The sequence below is a fragment of the Pelobates fuscus genome, chromosome 7 (assembly GCF_036172605.1).
Source record: "Pelobates fuscus isolate aPelFus1 chromosome 7, aPelFus1.pri, whole genome shotgun sequence".
In the NCBI taxonomy this organism is placed as follows: domain Eukaryota; kingdom Metazoa; phylum Chordata; class Amphibia; order Anura; family Pelobatidae; genus Pelobates; species Pelobates fuscus.
Genome location: NC_086323.1, coordinates 113,571,522 through 113,593,133, shown reverse-complemented (window position 1 = coordinate 113,593,133; position 21,612 = coordinate 113,571,522). Strand labels below are relative to the sequence as shown.

General features: G+C 40.6%; 1 protein-coding gene across 1 annotated transcript in view; it reads left to right on the top strand.

Moving 5' to 3' along the window:
• KCNJ4 (potassium inwardly rectifying channel subfamily J member 4) overlaps positions 1–20,875 on the top strand; it is a 69,481-nt gene extending 48,606 nt beyond the window's left edge. The window contains exons 2-3 of the mRNA XM_063426455.1: positions 9,714–10,359; positions 19,213–20,875. Coding sequence (XP_063282525.1) covers positions 10,340–10,359; positions 19,213–20,515 — 1,323 coding nt within the window. The 5' untranslated portion in view covers positions 9,714–10,339 and the 3' untranslated portion in view covers positions 20,516–20,875. The remainder of the gene's footprint in view (positions 1–9,713; positions 10,360–19,212) is intronic.
• The last annotated feature ends 737 nt before the right edge of the window (positions 20,876–21,612 follow it).

Genomic DNA, 21,612 nt, shown 5'->3' with positions numbered 1-21,612 from the left:
TAGACAACTAACTGATATTCAATCTATTACAGTAAAAAAAAAAATATTTTTTAAATGTATACTACTGTTACAGCAGATATGAGTTGCACTGGTGTGACACTGTGCCCTGGCAGGCCCTGAAACGCACACGCATGAAGGAAATGACTGCTATTATTTCACAGTCAAAAAAGTGTTGTTTTTTTTAAATGTACACTACTGTTACACGAGATATGAGTTGCACTGGTGTGACACTGTGCCCTGGCAGGCCCTGAAACGCACACGCGTGAAGGAAACTGACTGCTATTATTTCACAGTCAAAAAAGTGTTGTTTTTTTTTAAATGTACACTACTGTTACACCAGATATGAGTTGCACTGGTGTGACACTGTGCCCTGGCAGGCCCTGAAATGCACACGTGTGAAGGAAACTGACTGCTATTATATTACAGTCAAAAAAGTTTAGTTTTTTTTAAATGCAAGCTATTGTGACACCAGATATGAGTGGTGGCACTGGGCAAGTGGGCACAGTATATGCTCTGAGCCTGACACACACGCTGGCAGGCAGGCAACTGCAATTAGATTACACAGGGAAAAAAAAAAAGCAGACTGATGTTCTAGCCCTAAAAAGGGCTTTTTGGGGTGCTGTCCTTACAGCAGAGATCAGATGAGTCCTTCAGGACTGTAGTGGACACTGAATACACTAGCCTAGCTATCGATTTCCCTATTAAATCAGCAGCAGCACACTGTCCCTCCTCTCACTAAGAATGCAGCTTCAGAATGAATCTAAAATGGATGCTGTCCAGGAGGTGGGAGGGTCTGGGAGGGAGGGTCTGCTGCTGATTGGCTGGAATGTGTCTGCTGAATGTGAGGTACAGGGTCAAAGTTTACTCAATGATGACGAATAGGGGTGGACCGAACATCGCATATGTTCGCCGTCGTGACAAACGCGAACAAGCTATGTTCGCCAGGAACTATTCGCCAGCGAACCGTTCGGAACATCACTAACTATGAGCTACATAGTTCCATCTGGTGGTGATAGAAACATAGAATGTGACGGCAGATAGCAACCATTTGGCCAATCTAGTCTGTCCAGTTTTCTAAATACTTTCATTAGTCCCTGGCCTTATCTTAAATCTAGGCTAGCCTTATGCCTATCCAATACTTACTTAAACTCCCTCACTATGTTAACCTCTACCACTTCAGCTGGAAGGCTACTCCATGCATTCACTACCCTCTCAGTAATATAGTACTTCCTGATATTATTTTTAAACCTTTGCCCCTCTAATTAAAGACTATGTCCTCTTGTTGTGGTAGTTTTTCTTCTTGTTTTTGTGTCGTTCTCTATTTTATTGGGATATATTGCAAAAAAAAATGCAAATCGTCCCAAATTAAACATGCATGCCTAGCCCTAGTTGGTATAGTGAGCTTGCAATTGAGTAAGATGGCTAGACACATGGATAACTTAGAATAAGGGGGTGTTAAGAAAACATGCTTGTGAGTCATGTGGACAACTTAGGTTTTCAGTTGTGTTGTGTAATATGTGTGGTTGGCGGCTGTAGAGAGTTAGATAGTGTGTGCATAGGGGGTATAGTGTGTATAGAGGTTGTAGTGTATGTGTTTATGGGTGATGTAGTGTGTGCAGGGGCTTGTTGAATACAGGGAACCTAGTGTGTGCATAAGGGATCCAGAGTGTGTTTGTCAGAGATGCAGTCTGTGCATTGTGTGAGAAGGGTGCAGTGAGCACATGGGGGGGTGCAATGTGCGTGAGGTGTACAATATGTGTGTGTTTGTGTGAGGGGTGCAATGTGTGTGTGTCAGGGGTACAGTGTGTTTGCAAGGAGTACAGTGTGTGTTTTTGAGGTGTACAGTGCGTGTTTTTGAGGGGTACAGTGTGCTTGTGGGGGGGACAGTGTTTGTGTGGGGTCCAGTGTTTGTGACTGGTGTAGTATGTTTGTGAGGGGTACAGTGTGTTTGTGAGGGGTGCAGTGGGAGTGGTTGTAAGGAGTGCAGTGGTTGTGTGCAGTCGTGTATTTTGGATTTGTGCTGCCCGAGGCATGATGAAACTCAGGCACCCCAACCTCATTTTGCCTGACCCTACCTGTTTAAGATGAACACACAGTTTGACTGACAAACACTGACATACCTACTCACTAACAGGCACACACTCTCAAATACACATACGGTGACATACATTCACTGACAGACACACACTCACATAGAGACATTTACTCACAGACACACATTCACTCACATATACACACTGACAGATACATTCACTCACAGACACACTGACAGACACAAACATTCACTCACAGACACACAGTGACAGACACACACACATTCACTCACAGACACACAGTGACAGACACACACATTCACTCACAGACACACATATATTCACTGATAGACACAGCCTCCCTACCTTTAAGAGAGCTGGAGTGGATTCTTCCCTGGGGTCCAGTGGGGCTAGCTGCTGCTGGGCTCTCTGAGCATGTGGGCGGGCAAGCACATAGTGGAAGTGGTGAAGGAGCTATTACCTCCTGCACCTCTGTCGCGCGTGTCGCTTAGTGTTGCCGGGAGCCGGACTGATGTCATATTCCAGCTTCCACCATCACTGTGGGGCGCGAGGGAGTGGAGGAAGAAGAGCTCAGAGGACAGCGCTTTGCTGCTGCCCGCCTGTAATATGAGCAGTTGCCCACCTCTGGGGGGCCCTAAGGTGGACAGCCGGTCAACTCTTGGACACCGCATGAAAGAGGCTAACAAGGCAACTGTCCGGGCGCTTGGGGGGGGGGGCAACTTTTTGGCTGCCCCTCTCAAAGTGCTGCTCAAAGCAAATGCCTTGTTAGCCTCGTGGAAAATACATCGCTGGGTGTGTGTGTGTGAGGGGTGCAGTGAATTTGTGAGATTTGTGAGGAGTGCAGTGTGTATGTGTGTTTGATGGGTGCAATGTTTGAAAGTGCTAGAAGGCCTAAATTGTGTGTGTGTGTGGGGGGGGACATTATTATTGAATTTTAAAACAATACTAATAAACGTTATATATACCCTCCACTATATCCTTAACTTTACTCAGGGAGGGGGGCATTTCCTGCAAGCCCTGGTGGTTTGGTGGGAAGTGAACTCTTGTCACAGCTCCTCCTCCTCAGAAATTCAGCCTCTGAGCATTGCCATGGTAACCGCAGCAACTTCACGAAAAGAAGAACACGGAGGAGCTGCATGCTAGAGCTCCCGGGTCTTCTCCCTTTCCTTCCTCTGCAGGGAGCCGCAGTAAAGGGCCAATGGACCCGGTGAGGGAGATCTTTGATCTCCACACTGGACGGTCATGGCACACCGCATAGCCAACGCTTTGATAGTGCCGGCTTTGCATGGGTCGGCAAGAAGATCCTCTGATCTCCCCTGTTGACCGCGGCCCATGGCCATTTAGGCCCACCAGGCATTTGCACAGTTTGCCCGATGGCTAGTTCGGGCCTGGTTGCAGATGGTGAAATTTTAAGATGGTGAGGCACAAGACTACAGTCACAGTATTTTACTATAACCCTTCTCTCTTGAAACCCCACCCCCTGGTATATTGAACTCATTGAATATGAAAATAGCTTACATTTAAATTTAAATTTTAAATGTTAAAAAACAACAACAAAACCACAACAACAAAAAAAAAAACACTTTCTTATATTTGACTGCAGGAGATATTACCAGCACATTGCAAAGAAATGTGAGTGGAACACTCGAGGCAATGAAAGGGTTAGAACGATGTCATAGTGTGTAGAACATTGCTTAGCCTAATGAGTTACACTATTATAATAATAATAATAATAACAAAGTATTTAACCAGAAAAGGTACATTCAGATTACTTTGTTTTTCAAGTACGTCCTGGGGATGTAATACAAATAATTATGCGAAAATATGAAATTATTACAATTATCACACAGAAAAATTCATTTTATAAAAAAGACTCGATGATACAGGATAATACAATAATGGGACTCAACCTGGAAATCTGGCATAGTCTGGCAGCAGTAACAAAATTAATAAACCCCTTCCTTCTCCTGACAGAGGTCCCTAGTGCTACCTTTTGTTGGAGAGGGGCTACCTCTCCAGACAATTAAACTCTAATTTACCAAAATTGTCCCCACTTCAGCTCTATAGTCACCCAACATCCCCATGCCAGTCCTCCATCCTCTCCAAAGCAAATTTAGACAGACACATTTACCTGACAATTAACCCTCTTCCTGCACAAACTAGATTTTGTCACAATTGCCTGCCTACGAACGCTCTCTTTTCCCATATTAGATTTGCCCCATTTGCCTGCCAAATAACCATCTCACTTCCCAATTTAGATTGGCCCATTCCTCTTCCTATTAACCACTTCCTTATCCCAAAAAATAGATCATCTCTTTCTTCTTGCTACACACACACTGTGAAAGGACCCTATTCTTGTTCCTAAAGAATTGGTCCCTGTCATAAATCTGCCCTCACTGCCTGGCAGACCTCTCCTGGCCCAACTGATGGCTCAGGACACCACAAATTGTTTACACCCACATTCACACACCATGCAGCTCCCAGAAAGATACCACACATGTTTGAAATTTTGCAGAAATGAAATTAATTTGATAAATTAAAGTACCAAGGTAGCAAACAACATTTACCACCCTCTACAGCCAGACAACAAGCAGTCCTCTTCCCTTTCTTCTGAAAGGCAGATAGACTCTCAGCCACCACAGGGGATGGCTCCTTCCTGTGCCACATATCAGAGGCCACTCCCAGAGCAAACTGAGGACTAGATTGGGGCAGCAACTGGATCAGAATCCTATACTTCCTGCTGCTCATGGAACCTTGCCTGAAAGTAATAAAGAAGCCTGGGTGTGGTCTCACGTCCCCTCACCTTACCTGACCCTCAGCTCTCTGCTGGTGTTCCTGCTCTGATGGGTGGCCAAGAATGGGCCCTAAACTCTGGTGGGCACCAGTGCCATTGTACCTGCTGCACCTGCAGTAGTTCTGTCCCTGTGTGGCAGCATGGAAACATTTCCAGAAGGCGCAAAGTGCTGTGGTTTGAGAAACAATTTATGTTTCCCTTTATGAGGGAGACATTTACAGAAAATACACAGTGCTTCCATAGGATTACAAAGCCCCACAGAACACATCATACTAGTTTTAAAACTGAGTTCCACTGTAGCCTAGTGGTCATGGTCTCTGCCCTTTGTGCTGCCAACCTGGTTTGAAATTTTGTTGGGTACAACACCTCTCCACGTAAGAATTAAACTCACAACCTTTGCGTTACAAACTCAGTGCAATATCATTAGGCTACCTTGTAAGTAATAATATTAAATTAGCGTTTCAGACTTTTGAACTTATCATACACTTGAAATAAAATTCTGACAATTTGCTGGGGGTTTAGTAGGGAACTTCAAAAATAACCTCTAGGGGCATACTGATCATATCTGAGATGTTCTCTGATTGGACAGATTTAACATACAGCCTATATCTTACACATGTCCAGTTGTCTTTAACAGCTTATGCAGACAGCCATCCTTCGTCATCAGTGAGTCAGACAATGGTGATACCCTTTAACCCCTTAAGGACCAAACTTCTGGAATAAAAGGGAATCATGACATGTCACACATGTCATGTGTCCTTAAGGGGTTAAAGGGACATTCCAGACCACTAAAGCACTTTAGCTTGCTGGAAAACTTTGTGTGAAGAGTGGGTCTGTGTGTTTTTTTTTTGTTTTTTTTTAATTGCAGAGTTCAATAGAAATTGACACTTTTATAAATTAATCTGGTTACACCCCCTGGCCTTTAAGCACACAATTGGTCACGTTACTTCCTGGTTTGGTTAGCACAGTGGAGCTAAACTCGAGAGGCAATAGAAATACAGACTTTTTTTTATTGTTTGTACTTTTTTCCCTCATTCGATCATTTACTTGATCTGTAAATAAAATAAATATTTAGTGGCTTTCTCATAACAATCATCTTTTTTCCCATCAATCATGCTCTGTTTTTTTTGTCTATGGTTGGAAATCTGAAGTCACTTAGTCACTTAGTCACTTAGTCACTTAGATCCAGAAGTGTTTTTTTTCTTTCTCCATGCTGTTACAATGTGTATTCTTTTCAATCTTGTCATTTTATGTCTGAGTTCAGTTTATCGTTTTCATTGCTATTGTTCGTATCCCGTTGGATCATAAATGTAATAAATTTGGCTACTTGACAAAACCTAACTTATTTAGATTTTTTGCACATTTCAATATGACTTGAATACATTTTATGTGTTTTTGTATGCAATTACCTTAACATTTTATTTTGTTTATCGTTAGACTGTTTTAAATGTATTGTTTTCTTCTATTCAGAGCCATATGGAGTTGAAATATTTCAAATATTTGCACCCTTCTACTATAGTGTCCATTTAATGGTATAAAAGAGAATGGTCACGGAACTAATTAAATTCATGGACAATACACAGAGACAACACAAACAAGAGAATAAGCTGAGGTCAAGGGTTACAGAAAATGGAAGAGTCAGAAACAAGCTAAAGTTAGATACCAGGGAATTAAAACAGACAATAAATGCGTTCTCAGATAACCTTATAGGAAACGGGACAAAGAATATGGGGCTAAAAAGCTGCATATGTTTAGGTACTTACTGATTGGTTGAGGTCACTCTTGCGAGTGACGAACTAGGACCAGAAATTACAAAATGCGTTCGTTTATTATATAAATAGGGACGCTGTTATCAGGCTGCGTCCACCATGTTGCTAAGAGGGGGCCTGCAAGCCTCATTGTCCAGATTGACGAAAGTCATGTGGGCAAACTGATCGGGTAGGTATTGTGAAACAAAAACAAATGAATGCAAAAAAACATAATAGAATAATTGTTTCACATTTTTACAACAGACGTGTTTCGAGTAGGAAAGGGGTTAATGTTCCATAATGCAGTTACAAATATTAGAGAAACATTACTGTGCTACATTTTCCCCAAACATAGCAGAAATCGTTACCTGTCTCACTCAAGATCCTCAAGGGGGCGTTCCTCATCCAAATGTACGCACCCACCAGCTGTTGCTTCATTCCCTGCATCAACTTGAGATTTGGGGTTCTGCTTTGCAGGAGAAATTAGGGAAGTCTAACACAACATATTGTAATGGAATGTGTCAAATTCTAAATTTAAACTGTCACTGTTAATTAAAGGTATTCTTCGTGTAAAGGGAAATGTTATCCAAAATTGACTCTGCCATAATAAACTTTATAAACCGTGTATTGTCACCTGCCATCAGTTTTTTTTTTACATATGCAATTAAAAATGTCTTATATTTGTGAACAACCTCAAACATCTTAAAGAGAATAAAATTATTCATTTTAGGTTCTTTTATATTATAACCAGGTTAGAGAACATCAGATATCTGCATTTTATAGCAATGTTTAACAGTTCATGTTTTCTTACCTGTGGTTTCTAATGGGGTGGCAAAGTCAAAAATATTTCTGGTTTTCTGCGTTCAAAAGCCTCCATGTTAATGTACCAGTTTCTCTTCTCTCAATGCTAAAGGAACACTATAGGCACCATAACGTCTTTGTCTAATTGGAGTGTTTATAGTGTCTGGAGTTCCCTGGCACTTTCCTTCCATTCAGCATTAGACAGTTTTTAATGTTAAAGGTAATCAAGAGTCACTATTAACCCATCCCTGCTGTGCAACTTGTGCTAACGTGGAAACACAAGCCTCAGCAGACTGAGCAGCAGCTGTGATTGGTTGAGAGTGTCCGCTGACCTCTTTCACCTTCTCACAGTGCCACTGCAGGTATGAGATGTTATGGCTACAAGGCAGTGCGTAATCTCTGCCTTAGCCATACCTGCAGTCGGGGTGGGGCTATGGGAAGCAAGGATTCTTTATTCAGTGTTAAACTGCTTGAAAACGGTTTACTACTGAATGGAAGGAGAGTGCCAGGAGACGCCAGGCACAATAATCAATTCGGTGAGATAAAACGAATATAGCGCCTACAGTGTCCTTTTTGTTTTACCACAGTTATTCTCTCTACCATCCTTTTTCTCAACAATATAAAAAACCCATTTTATCCTATTACAACATTTCCATGCTACGCCTTCCTGTTTTATTGCTCACAGAAGTGTATTTATTCACCAACTTGTACTCAATAGTTATCCGTACTCAATCGGTTTACCTCTCTTTCACCCCCAACCTTTCTTAATAGTCTAATGAAGTAAGCAAAGGTATCTGTGTGTCTGACAACTGGGAGGCCTGCTAATACATACCCGACGTGTCACCCTTTTCCTCTGTTTAGGTCTTTCTGTGTACTTTTGTGTGATTTTAAGATAACTAATGGAGAAGAAATAAATTATGACTATCTTTCCATACACCTAGTTAATACTAAAGCAAACATGCTTATTGTTTACCTCTTTTTTATTGATATTTTTAAAATACATTTTGATGGTAATTTTCTCAGGGTGTACACTGTAATGCAGAAGTGGGCAAACACTAGATCCCCACATGTTCTAGAACTGTAAATTCCACAATACTTTGCCATTCTACAGTAAAGGCTGGCAGAGCATCATGGTAGTTGGAATTCTCCAACATCTGGGGGTTTACCGTTTGCCCACCCCTTCTCTAATTCAATGTGTATTTTTACTACAAACCTGCTCGGACCAGAAATTACTTAACACAAATATTTGAGGACACTTATCTGAAAAAAGGTACAAATTTCTACCTAAGAACCCAAGTACAATTGGATTATATATAGTTTAGGCTAAATGCATAACGCCTAACATTTTAAGTTGACAAAGAGCGATACTTTCATTTTAGAGGTGTGAGTGGAGTTGTGGGCAGGGGCAGGGCTGTTCTGAGAAATTTTAGGTAACTAAACAATAAATAAATAAATAAAATAGGTTTATGGAACTAAAATGTAATTTAGAACAAGAACAATGTGTCGTATTTACACAGACTGATTTCTAAACTCATTTATTGTAGTTTAAAGACACATTACAGTGTGTGATATTGCTGTGGAGCTGCGTTATAGACTCAGCTAACTGGTATCTGCTAAAGACTCACACACACCAAGAATACTGCACTCCTACAAAAGATGGGCATTACAATAGAAAAGGGATTTGGGTCCAACATAGGGACAGTCCCTGATAAATAGGGACCGTTAGGAGATATGTAAAATTAAGGGAGGTGGGGTGATCGTGGTAAGATCGACGGATCAGGGAAAGAAAGGTAAGTAAAATAATTTTTGTATTACTTCTGGAGGAGCCCAATAATCTACATAGGTAGACTAACACTATAGCGTTAGGAATAAATATTTGTAACAAAAAACACAAATACCACACAGACACAAGGCAAGTTCTATAAGGAATAAATTATATCTGATATTTAAGATCAGTCCAATTAATTTGTATCCACCTCTCTGTGGCTATATTAGACAACGATGTCCTCTATTTTTACTTAATATAATGATCCTGTTCTGCATTACCTAATACCATTTGTCAGAGATATTAACCAAAAGATTTTATCTACTCAGTAATATGATATTATTTTCAGAACCCCAACACTTTAATATCCCTTTTGAAATCCATATCCATATGCAGTAATGTCTGACTATCATGAATTATTATGCAAGTAGAAGATGAAGAAACAGATAAAAATAACCTGCGTTCTACAGCATTCATATTGCAGCAGATGGTTTTGAGAAGGATTTGGCTTGCTGTTTCTTTTATCTGTTGCTATTTTTCTTCCCTTACAGTGAGAAAGTGGATTATTACCCCAGGGGGGCAGTCATCGATTCTCCTGGAAAGTAAAAGCGGATTCGTTTCACAGTGTTACGGAGATTTAAGATATTAAGAGCTTTGTGCAGAAAATTATAAGACAATTGTTAAACTGCTTAAGAAGCTGCGGACGTGTGGATCCCATTCCTGCCACCAAAAATAGAGTTTGGGGGACATCTCCTCTCACAATGCTGCAGAATGTGCAGATTTCTGGATTCAATATATCATTTGAAACATATTCATTAAAAGTGACCTCAAGTAGAATCATGTTACCGTGACAAAGCAGACTTTTAAAGTAATACGTAAAGAGCCAAACATCCCAATTTCAACATCAGATTTAGAGCTACTACACCTGAATTGAAGAGGAGGGGGTATAAACATTTAATTGTTACAAGAAGGTGCACTACTGTACATTGCAGGTTACAAATAACTGGACCCAGCATTGATGGCAATGTACCTTTTCCGAAAATGGTTATGGATTTCTGAACACTAGTGATGCCTCTTCTCGGGCACTGGATTATCGCCCAATACGGCCTGAGCGGTTATACTACAGAGTGAAAGGATTCCCATACTGGTTACCTGGGACTCAGTAATAACAGCTGCCATGGATACAATGCGTAGCAGGTAAGACTGTTCCCCCTTCGTTCTTGTCTTAAATTAATGTCCTTGCTTTTGTGTAAGCTAGAATACGAGCATTTATATCTGCCTCTTTGTAATATTTTATTGAGTTTTGTGATTTTAAGATTCCCATTTAAGGATTTGACATACTTTTTCATAATAATCCAGTTAACTGATTTGCCATATAATAGAAGTAATAAGAAGTTGTATTATTGCATAACATTCATTTCATTATCAACTTGCAAATAGTGTAGAAATTAACAAAAAAAACAAGCTTAGAATAATGAGTGATCGTTAATAGTAACAACTAAACATCGCATTCTTTCTCACATTTCGTGCATGTGCAAGAATGAGGAGAGATACAGAAGAGGCCCTCAGGCCCAAAATATTGGAATCCAGGGTACAGAGTCGCATACAAAATTGGCTACACTCACATTACGAACATCTTTTATGCATCAGGTTAGCTAGATTAGAAAAATTGCCTTCTTTATGGTTATGCCACCTGCAGTGGCGTACACACGACCCATGGGGCCCCGGTGCGAAAATTGATCAGTGGGCCCCCCACTATGTTTCACTAAGGGTTAATCCAGCCTCTAGTGGCTGTCTCACTGACAGCCGCTAGAGGCGCTTCCGCGATTCTCACTGTAAAAATCACAGTGAGAAGACGCTGGACGTCCATAGGAAAGCATTGAGTAATGCTTTCCTATGGGCTGTTTGAATGCGTGCGCGGCCCTTGACGCGCATGCGGAGCTGAGAGGCGGATCGGGGCGGAGGGATCCCTAGCGCCAAGGAAGCACGGCGCTGGGGAAAGGTAAGTGCTGAAGGGGTTTTAAACACACACACTCTCAAGAACAGACGCATACACACTAGCTAACAGACACACACATTTACTGACAGAGACACACTCAGTGACAGACATACATACACACTCACTGACAGACAGACACACATACACACTCACTTACAAAACATACACTCTCACTGACAAACACACACTCACTAACAGACACCAAACAGACTCACTAACAGACACATACAAACTAACACACTCAGTAACAGACACACACAGTAACACACTCACTGACACACACACACTGACACTCACTAGCAGACACACACCCAATAACAGACACACACAACTAACACACACAGTAACACACATAGTAACACACACAGTAACACACACACAAAAACTAACACACTCACTGACACTCACTAGCAGACACACACAGAAACACACACACTGACACAAAAACTAACACACACACTCTAATACTAACACACATACACACACACTTTTTAAAAAAAAATGTGATCCCCCAGCCTCCCTACCTTTGTGAGTGCTGAGGGTATTCCCTGGATCCAGTGGGGCTGCCAGGCGGCCGGTCCTGCGGGCGCGCAAGGGAGCACTCTCCCCTGAGCGCTCTCTGCCCAGCTCCCTCGCGCACGCCACTTACTGATGCCAGAGCTGGAATATGACGTCATATTCCGGCTCCGGCATCAGTGCGGTGCGCAAGGGAGCTGGGCAGAGAGCGCTCAGGGGAGAGTGCTCTACGCGCGCGCTAGCCCGCCCAGTGAAACCAGGGCCACCCTCGCGGGGGACCATGAGGTGGCCAGCTCCTGGGCCACCCAGGAGAAGAGGCTGGCCACACTGGCGTACATACCGGGTTGCAGGGCGTCATTTTTTCTAGATTAGCCATTTTTGGCTAATTATTGTAGCACAACTTTCTGGCAATTCAAAGATTAACAAATAAACGCCGTCATTGAAAAAATGTCAGAAGCTGGAGTACGTATAGTTGAAATACAGATTATTTCCTTTCTGGCAGAAATGCACAGGGCAAGCCAATAACATATAATTTTGTGGAGTGTTCTTACTACTGTTTATTAAAACTAATGACACAGCGGTGGAGTGACTTAGAAAATATAAAATAATATGTCAGAGGTTTATTCTAATAATTATACTTTTACTTTTTGGTACAAAATCAACATTCTAAATGAACTAAGAAATCTTGTATACAAAGATTGTACAGCATTGATGATGAATAATCCCTAAATTATTTTCATAAGAAAGACTATAGGAGTTAATCTCTAAAAACTCAATAGTAGTGACAATAGCTAAATTGGAGAATTAATCTAAATCAGTACTTTTTGCCTAGATTTAGCAATTCGGCTTTCGATTCACTGCAGTTTGGTATTTCGTGAATGAACAGTCTTATTGATTGACAGCAAAATCTTTCAGAGACATATTCACTAAATAGTGCATAGCTGTGAATTTATCACTAAATTGTATGAATAATGAATAACGATTAAATTAGTTGCTATTTTAAAAAAAAGTCTTGCATTATTCTATGGGTTATTTAGGATTAAGGCACAAACTACAGTTATGTGAAGAATGAATTGTTAAATTATAGCTGTTAAACATGTGCCTCTCCTCCACGATACACCAACAGTAACGGCAGAATGTACAGACTGTATATATTCAAGGTTGGGATCATAACAACAGCAACAAAAAAAATATGAATTAGGAAAATATAGAAATACGTCATATCAATTAAATCTAAGAATTTTACCCTGAACACGTATACATAGAAAATCATCATGAATGACAGTGAAGACTGAATACATTTCAAATTTTGGGATATTGACATTGACTCTCTTACGTAAACATCAATCACATCATCTGTTAGTAAACAAAAATAGGCATTTCCAGATAATATTGGCATTTAATAGCAACTTACAAAATATACATAAAATATTAAGAAGTTTATTATTGAGGTTCCATATGTGATCTTTGTATAGAATAGAAGAAAACTCTCTCAATCAAATGCATTCCATTGGTAAATCGCATTATTTTAGAACACTCAGCAATTTTTCCAAATAACTGCCTTTCACTTGGATGTCCACCACTGCATAATGTGAGTGTATGTACATAAATATATACATAAATATTATAACACACACACACACATATTTTATATAAATATTTATATACACACACACACACCACTGACAGATGAAGTGAATAACATTGATTACATTGTTACAATGGTACAATGGCACCTGTGAAGGGGTGGGATATGGTAGGCAACAAGTGAACAGTCAGTTTTTGAACTTCATGTGTTGGAAGTAGGAAAAAAAGTGAAAAGATGAGTGATTTTGTCAAGGGCCAAATAGTGATGGCTTGTGTTGCAGACTACATACACTTGTTCATGGCAATAGCATTCCGTGTTAGCTGTGGCCTCTTTCAGCAGGATAATGCTCTCTGCCACACATGCATAATGAACAAACTAAGGCTGGAACTGCTGCAAAGCCACTGCCGCAGAGACGTAGTAGGAAAGGCATATGGATTACTGTAGGATCTGGTAGACTTAGAGTTGTGGATAAAGGTATATTGCACAGTCTGTTGCTCTACATAATTCATTTTCAGCACTTTCAGAGTGTTGTGGTGTTGTGGAGACAGGCTCAGGCACTGAGGGTTATGGTGTTGTGGAGACAGGCTCAGGCACTGAGGGTAGTGGTGTTGTGAAGACAAGCTCAATTAACCAATCATTGTTAAAATAATTAGTCCCAGAAGATTGGAATTTAGCGAATGTTGTGCCCATTCACAAGAAAGGTAGTAGGGAGGAGTTGGGCAACTATAGGCCAGTAAGCCTATCTTTAGTAGTGGGGTAAGTAATGGAAACCATGTTAAAGGATAGGAATGTTGAACATCTAAAATCACATGGATTTCAAGATCAGAGACAACATGGGTTTACTTCAGGGAGATCATGCCAAACTAATCTTATTGATTTTTTTGATTGGGTAACTAGAACTAGATCAGGGTGGTGCAGTAGACATTGCTTACCAAGATTTCAGTAAGATTTTTGACACTGTTGCACATAGAATGCTTATCAATAAACTGCAATCTTTGAGTTTGGATTCCCATATTGTTGAATGGGTAAGGCAGTGGCTGAGTGACACGCAACAGAGGGTTTTAGTCAATGGAGTATATTTGAAGCATAGGCTTGTCACCAGTGGAGTACCTCAGGGTACTGTACTTGGATCCATTCTCTTTAAGATTTTTATTAGTGATATTGCAGAAGGTCTTGATGGTAAGGTATGTCTTTTTGCTGATGGTACTAAGATATGTAACAGGGTTGATGTTCTAGGAGGGATAAGCCAAATGGCAAATGATTTAGGTAAACTATAAAAATGGTCAGAATTGTGGCAACTGACATTTAATGTGGATAAGTGCAAGAAAATGCATTTTGGACATAAAAACTCAAGGGCAGAGTACAAAATATTTGATAGAGTCCTAACCTCAACATCCGAGGAAAGGGATTTAGGGGTGATTATTTCTGATGACTTAAAGGTAGGCAGACAATGTAATAGAGCAGCAGGAAATGCTGTCAGAGTGCTTGGTTGAATAGGGAGAGGTATTAGCAGTAGAAAGAGGAAAGTGCTCATGCCATTGTACAGAACACTGGTGAGGAAAGGTTAAAGGAACTTAACATGTATAGCTTGGAGGAAAGACGAGACGGGGTATATGAAGGGGATCAACATAGTAAAGGAGGAGACTATATTTAAAAGAAGAAAAACTACCACAACAATAGGACATAGTCTTATATTAGAAGGGCAAAGGTTTAAAATTAATATCAAGAAGTATTACTTTACTGAGAGGGTAGTGGATGCATGGAATAGCCTTCCAGCTGGAAGGCTATTCCATGCATCCACAGTAACACAGTAAAGGAGTTTAAGCATGCATGGGATAGGCATAAGGCTATTCTAACTATAAGATAAAGCCAGGGACTAATTAAAGTATTTCGAAAATTGGGCAGACTAGATGGGCCAAATGGTTCTTATCTGCCGTCACATTCTATATATTGTTCAGGAATGGTGTGAGGAACAAGGTGTTCCTTAGGCTCCAAATTGCCCAGATCTCAATCCAATTGAGCATTTGTGAGATGTGCTGGAACAAATCCGATCAATGGAGGCCCCACCTCACAACTTGCAGGACTTAAAGGATCTGCTTCTAATGTCTTGGTGCCAGATACACCAGGACACATTCAGAGGTCTTGTGGCATCCATGCCTCGACTCATCATAGCTGTTTTTACAGCTCAAGGGGCACCTTTACAGACAGGGGGTTTTAATGTTGTGGCTGATTAGTGAGTATATATAGTCATGGAAAAAAGAAAGTACACCCTCTATGAATTTTATGGTTTTACATATCAGGACATAATAAAAACCGTCTGTTCCTTGGCAGGTTTTTAAAATTAGATGAACAACAACACATAACATATTACACGTGTCATGGTTTATTTAAAGGACCACTATAGTGCCAGGAAAACAAACTCGTTTTACTGGCACTATAGGGTCTTTAGGTCCCCCCCTCCCTCAGGGTCCCACTCCCGCTGGGCTGAAGGGGGAGGAAGGGGTTAAACACTTAAATTTCTCCAGGCGCTGGGGAAATCGGCGCTGGGTAAATCTCCCTCGGTGCTGGGGAAATCTCCTCCCTCTTCTGACGTCAGCGCTGAATGCGCATGCGCAGTAAGGGCTGTGCGTGCATTCATTCAGTCCATAAGAAAGCATTACTCAATGCTTTCCTATGGACGTCAGCGTCTTCTCCCTGTGATTTTCACAGTGAGAAGCGCGGAAGCGCCTCTTGCGGCTGTCAATGAGACAGCCACTAGAGGCTGGATTAACCCTAATGTAAACATAGCAGTTTCTCTGAAACTGATATGTTTACAGCTGCAGGGTAAACCCTAGATGGACCTGGCACCCAGACCACTTCATTGAGCTGAAGTGGTCTGGGTGCCTATAGTGGTCCTTTAACAAAAATAAAGCCAAAAAGGAAAAACTACGTGTGAAACACTAAGTACACCCTTACTACTTCCATAGGAATTAAGAGGTTAAAAAGCAGACACGTGCTGGTAATCAATGCCCTTGAATAATTGATCATCAGCAAGTGTGATCACCTCTACAAAAGCCACATTTTTAGCACTTTGCTTGTCTGGAGCATTCAGGTGTGTGTTAAAGGGATTCTGTAGTGCCAAGAAAAAAAACAATCTTCTGGCACTATAAGTTCCTACAGTGCCCCCCCTCGTTCACCCACCCCACCAAAATTCTCAACTAATCACAATTTGTTTGAAACCAAATGCACAAGTCTGTTGGTAATTCATTTATTACATTTCAGTGAATAAACCCCTTACTTTTACACAGCATTGCTGTTTTTGCAGGAGAAAAATTAAGCCTTTGCGAGAATTCAAGACAAATTGTAATAGTTATATACCCGATCAATTAAGAAGAGGCATTCAGAGACACTGAAAGTTGTACTGAAAAAAAGAGACACATAGAAGTATAGATTTTTAAATTCTATAAATCTACAAAAAATTTAAAAACAGTTAGAGCCATGTTTATCACATGACTTTATGAAGCTACTCCATGCACCATACAATATGAATGCAGAATCTACAAATTGCGAGACAGCAGTATAAATATAAATCTACTGGTGTGTTTATTTGTAACAAAAGATGATAAAGTCTACATGGACCTATGGTTTGCTGTGTGCTGGACATGTTATATACACATTTTTAAAGGAACAATTCACTGATTAAAAGAAAAACAACAACAATAATCACTATTTAGTAGATATATCCCAAACAAAACGTGCTTGGATTTTTTTCTGCAGGCTGTTGAGGTTAGCTTGCATTAGCTATGATTAGGGTCAGATAAAGTTAGACATAGCATTAACATTTTGATGCTGGTCAATATGATGACCCAGATCAGGGATAGGCAACCTTCAGCACTCCAGATGTTGTGGACTACATCCCCCATAATGCTCTTACACCCATAATGCTGGCAAAGCATCATGGGAGGTGTAGTCCAAAACATCTGGAATGCCGAAGGTTGCCTATGCCTGACCCAGATAGTGTCACTTCACCTAACAGGGCACCTGGCACGCCATGGAATCAAGCCAAGTGGCATGACATTGGTGATGAAAAGTCCTAGTTAAAAGACTCAAAATAGCCTGACAAAATTCACTACTTTGGGGGAAAAAAAACAGAAAACGCCCACGATCTGGAGGGCTACAGTTGTGCTGGAGACACCCGGGTGAACTCTTGGACACCAGACTCATCCTTATACCCAATCCGGAATCATCTGCTGAGGTCTACCGAGGATCGAGCAGGGGAGAGGCGGCTGCTCTCCTCGCTTGCAAACTGTCACGAGAGTCCCTCAGCTCTCCTCTCTCCTAACCCCACCTCCTTGGACCAGCAGGGGATACACCGGTCCTCGCTGGGCATCCGGAGTAACCCGTCCAGATCGAACCCTAAGCGTTGTACAAAGTATCAGTGGCGCTCCTTATACTTACATTGTATTTTTTTTTCATTGTTTTTTTTTGCATGATAAAATGCACTTAGAATGGAGGGGTAGAGGGGTAATTTCCACCAAACTGTGTCCCTTTCAGAAAGCAGTTGTGCTAGGCCTCCCCCTATCATCCTTGTCATTAATCCATCATGATGTCATGGGAATGACATTGCTTCACAACTCCGAGAGAGAGGGGTGAGTCAGGGTGCGTGGGCATCGAGGTGGGGGAGAGTTGTGGTAGAAAAAGGTACAGTTGAGTCCCCTGCCGTGTCCTAGCTTGAGACTGATGCTGAAATTACAGCCCTGAGCTCCTGTTAGACGCCACCAGGGCTGCAGGTTGCCACGGCAACTGAGTTATGCTGTGTGTGAAACAGTCACAGATGGTACTTGTTCGAGTCTGAGAGCAAAATATAGGATCCTGTGTTACATAACATGCAGAATGCAGAGGAGCTATGTGTCCCACAACAGTATCTTGTGGACAATGTTATCTTATCCCACTACCAGTAATTCCTTAATATTCACACATAGGCTATAAATGGTCAAGGATTTCATCAATTTAGAATTTATCAGTTTAAGACGAGATATTTTAGCTTTTTTTTTTGTTTGTTTTACAGTGTCATTGGGTGTTATATTACACAACGCATCATCACGAACATTTAGAGATGCTGCTCAGCTTTTTAACATTGATGTCAAAATTTACCCGGAACTGTGGAGGCCATCAGCAGGCAAACACCACAATATAGACTTAGACGGTATTAAATAGTAAATGGGATTGCGTTTGTGAGGGGTCTTTCGGTTTTGCTAGGGATAAACCGTCCACGTTTATTTTAAAATTTATAGTTTTATTGCATTTTTTTCCAAAGAATAAAAAAAAGATATACAATGCAATGTATATATTTTTTAATTTCCCTTCCCATTTTTAACAAATTACACAAATATTAGAATATTTTTAATTAAATAAAATGATACTCACTTAAAGTTTCCTCTTTGGAGGCAGTCTCCATTATGATGTTCATGTCAGTAACATTAAGGAAGTGAAACCTATCTCAAACAATCCTGGCTTTCCTCTTGTTGTCAATGAGAGAGATGGTACATCCCATAAACCTGCACTTTTAGTTCCCAGTCCGGTCCTTGATCCACCCTAAACTGGAAGAAAGAATGCATTCCAGTCACTCATTCTGGACTATTAGGTCTATTCTTAGTAGTTTATTCTTCAGCAGCATTCCATAGGATGATCTATAAATCATAGCAATCATACAGTTGCCGTTATCAGTTTTGTGAATGGTGCTTTGTGTAGAAGTCTCCTCAGCTGCTCAACCATGCATGTGTGCAGTTAAGGTTCAAGGGAAAAGAGACTTGTGGGGCTGCACTCACAATTAGGACAGATATTGGGCAGCAAACGAGGAAGTAAAATAACTCATTGGAATTTCAGTGATTCAGGGGTTAGTCTTATAGATGCTGCAATTTTTACAGTAAATTTTCAGCTAATTATTTTTCCTCTTTGTCTCCTACAGTAGATACAGCATTGTGTCCACAGATGAAGAAGGCCTCCATTTGCCATCTCTTGGTGTTAATGGTCATTGGGCTGCTTCTCTCCATCACCCACATTCTCGACGGAAAAGGCGCAACCGCTTTGTAAAAAAGAATGGTCAGTGCAATGTCTACTTTGCCAACCTAAGCAACAAGTCCCAGCGTTATATGGCTGATATCTTCACCACATGTGTAGATACCCGTTGGCGTTATATGCTACTCATCTTCTCAGCTGCCTTTCTGGCATCCTGGCTATTCTTTGCCTTTGTATTTTGGTTTGTTGCTTTCATCCATGGAGATTTGGTTAGTGGGGTTATTACTGGGGGAAAGTCAGGGCCACCTAAGCCATGTCTAATGCACGTCAACAGTTTTGTGGAAGCATTTCTCTTCTCAGTAGAGACACAGACTACAATAGGTTATGGATTCCGTTGTGTAACTGATGAATGCCCATTAGCCATACTTGCTGTGGTAGCCCAGTCTATCCTTGGTTGCCTCATTGACTCTTTCATGATCGGAACTATTATGGCCAAAATGGCCCGGCCCAAAAAAAGGGCCCAGACACTGCTGTTCAGTCACCATGCTGTCATTGCACAAAGAGATGGAAAACTCTGCTTAATGTGGAGAGTGGGTAATCTACGTAAAAGTCATATTGTGGAAGCACATGTTCGTGCTCAGCTAATAAGACCTTATGTTACTCAAGAGGGCGAATACCTGCCTGTTGATCAGAAGGACCTGAATGTAGGATATGATAGTGGACTGGATCGCATATTCCTGGTATCTCCTATCATCATTGTGCATGAAATTGATGAGGAAAGCCCACTTTACTCCATGGGTAAGGAGCAGCTTGAGGTGGAGGACTTTGAGATTGTAGTTATCCTCGAAGGTATGGTAGAAGCTACAGCCATGACAACACAAGCTCGAAGCTCCTATTTAGCAAGTGAGATTCGCTGGGGACATCGTTTTGAACCTGTTGTATTTGAAGAGAAGAATCACTACAAAGTTGACTACTCGCATTTCCACAAGACCTACCAAGTTCCGGGCACACCTGTGTGCAGTGCCCGGGAAATGCATGAGAGTCGTATTACTGCTTTACCATCACCAAGCGCCTTCTGTTATGAGAATGAACTAGCCCTTCTCAGCCAAGAGGAGGATGAGGATGAAGATGCAGTCGGTGGCGTTGCAGATGAAGGAGTTATCCATGTCATGGGAAGCCATCTAGAGCTAGACCGTCTCCAGGCTTCCATTGCATTAGATAACATTTCCTATCGTAGAGAATCGGCTATATGACGGAGCTAATTAGATAGAAAAATCTTCTGTGCTGGCAGTGATTACATATTGGCTGTGTCTATAAAACTAAAGCATTTACACTTATGTCTGAAGACACTGGCACCCATTAAATAACAATCTGTTGCCGTACCAAAAGGTTTTACCGAATATGTTCTGATGACTTATTCAGAAAATACTTTACGTTCTGGAAGACATATATGTAGGACACATACAACAATGTTTTATTGGTTATAATACGGAGGGGCAGAATGTGGTCACATTTTGGGGACCAGCAAAGATTGTTTGAAATCAGTGTATATAAATATTTTGTACAGATAAAACAAGAAATAAATCTTGAATCTGTGTTCTTCCAATCTGTTAGACTATATAACATTTCTACAAATCCTATATCACTTGTTCAGTTATTCAAATTACCCTCCAAAGAAAAAAAAAAAGAAAAGAAAAACACATTTTACACTTATTGAAAGAGAAATTGTAGCTTTGGTTACTCTTCATCGACTGTAAGGAGCAGGAAAACGGAGTGTTTTATTTTTTGATATTTTTTTTTCGTTCAGCGCTATTGTTTTCAATTTATCTTTAATATGTTTGTTCATAATCTTTGAGGAATTACTGGAAGCCACATGTCAATATTTGCAGATCACAAAGATCAGTAAGGTAATAAAACGTGAAAATAATGTTTTTCTCTACAGAGTGATTTGGTTAATTTGGTGACCCGGGCTGCAAATGTCAATTCAATTACAATGTAAATTAATGCTAAGTTTATGTTGGCACCAAAAAACGAAACTTGAAACTTATACTCTACATCGGAATAGGTAAGATAATATTGTTAAATGATAACGTTGGATTGAAGGATTGAAACAAGAGACTTGACAAATAGTGTGCAATACAAATAATTAGGTGTGCTGTGCCATTAAATATAATGATCTATTATATTAAAAAGCACAATACACTTTTTAATAAAATGCAATATATTTTCCAGAGAAACGAGCAAATTATTCTACAAAAATAAGTGATACACACTTTTTCTACCTCATTAATACAATTTGCAAAAATCCACAATAATGACATAAAAAAGAAAAAAATTATATAGTGTAAAT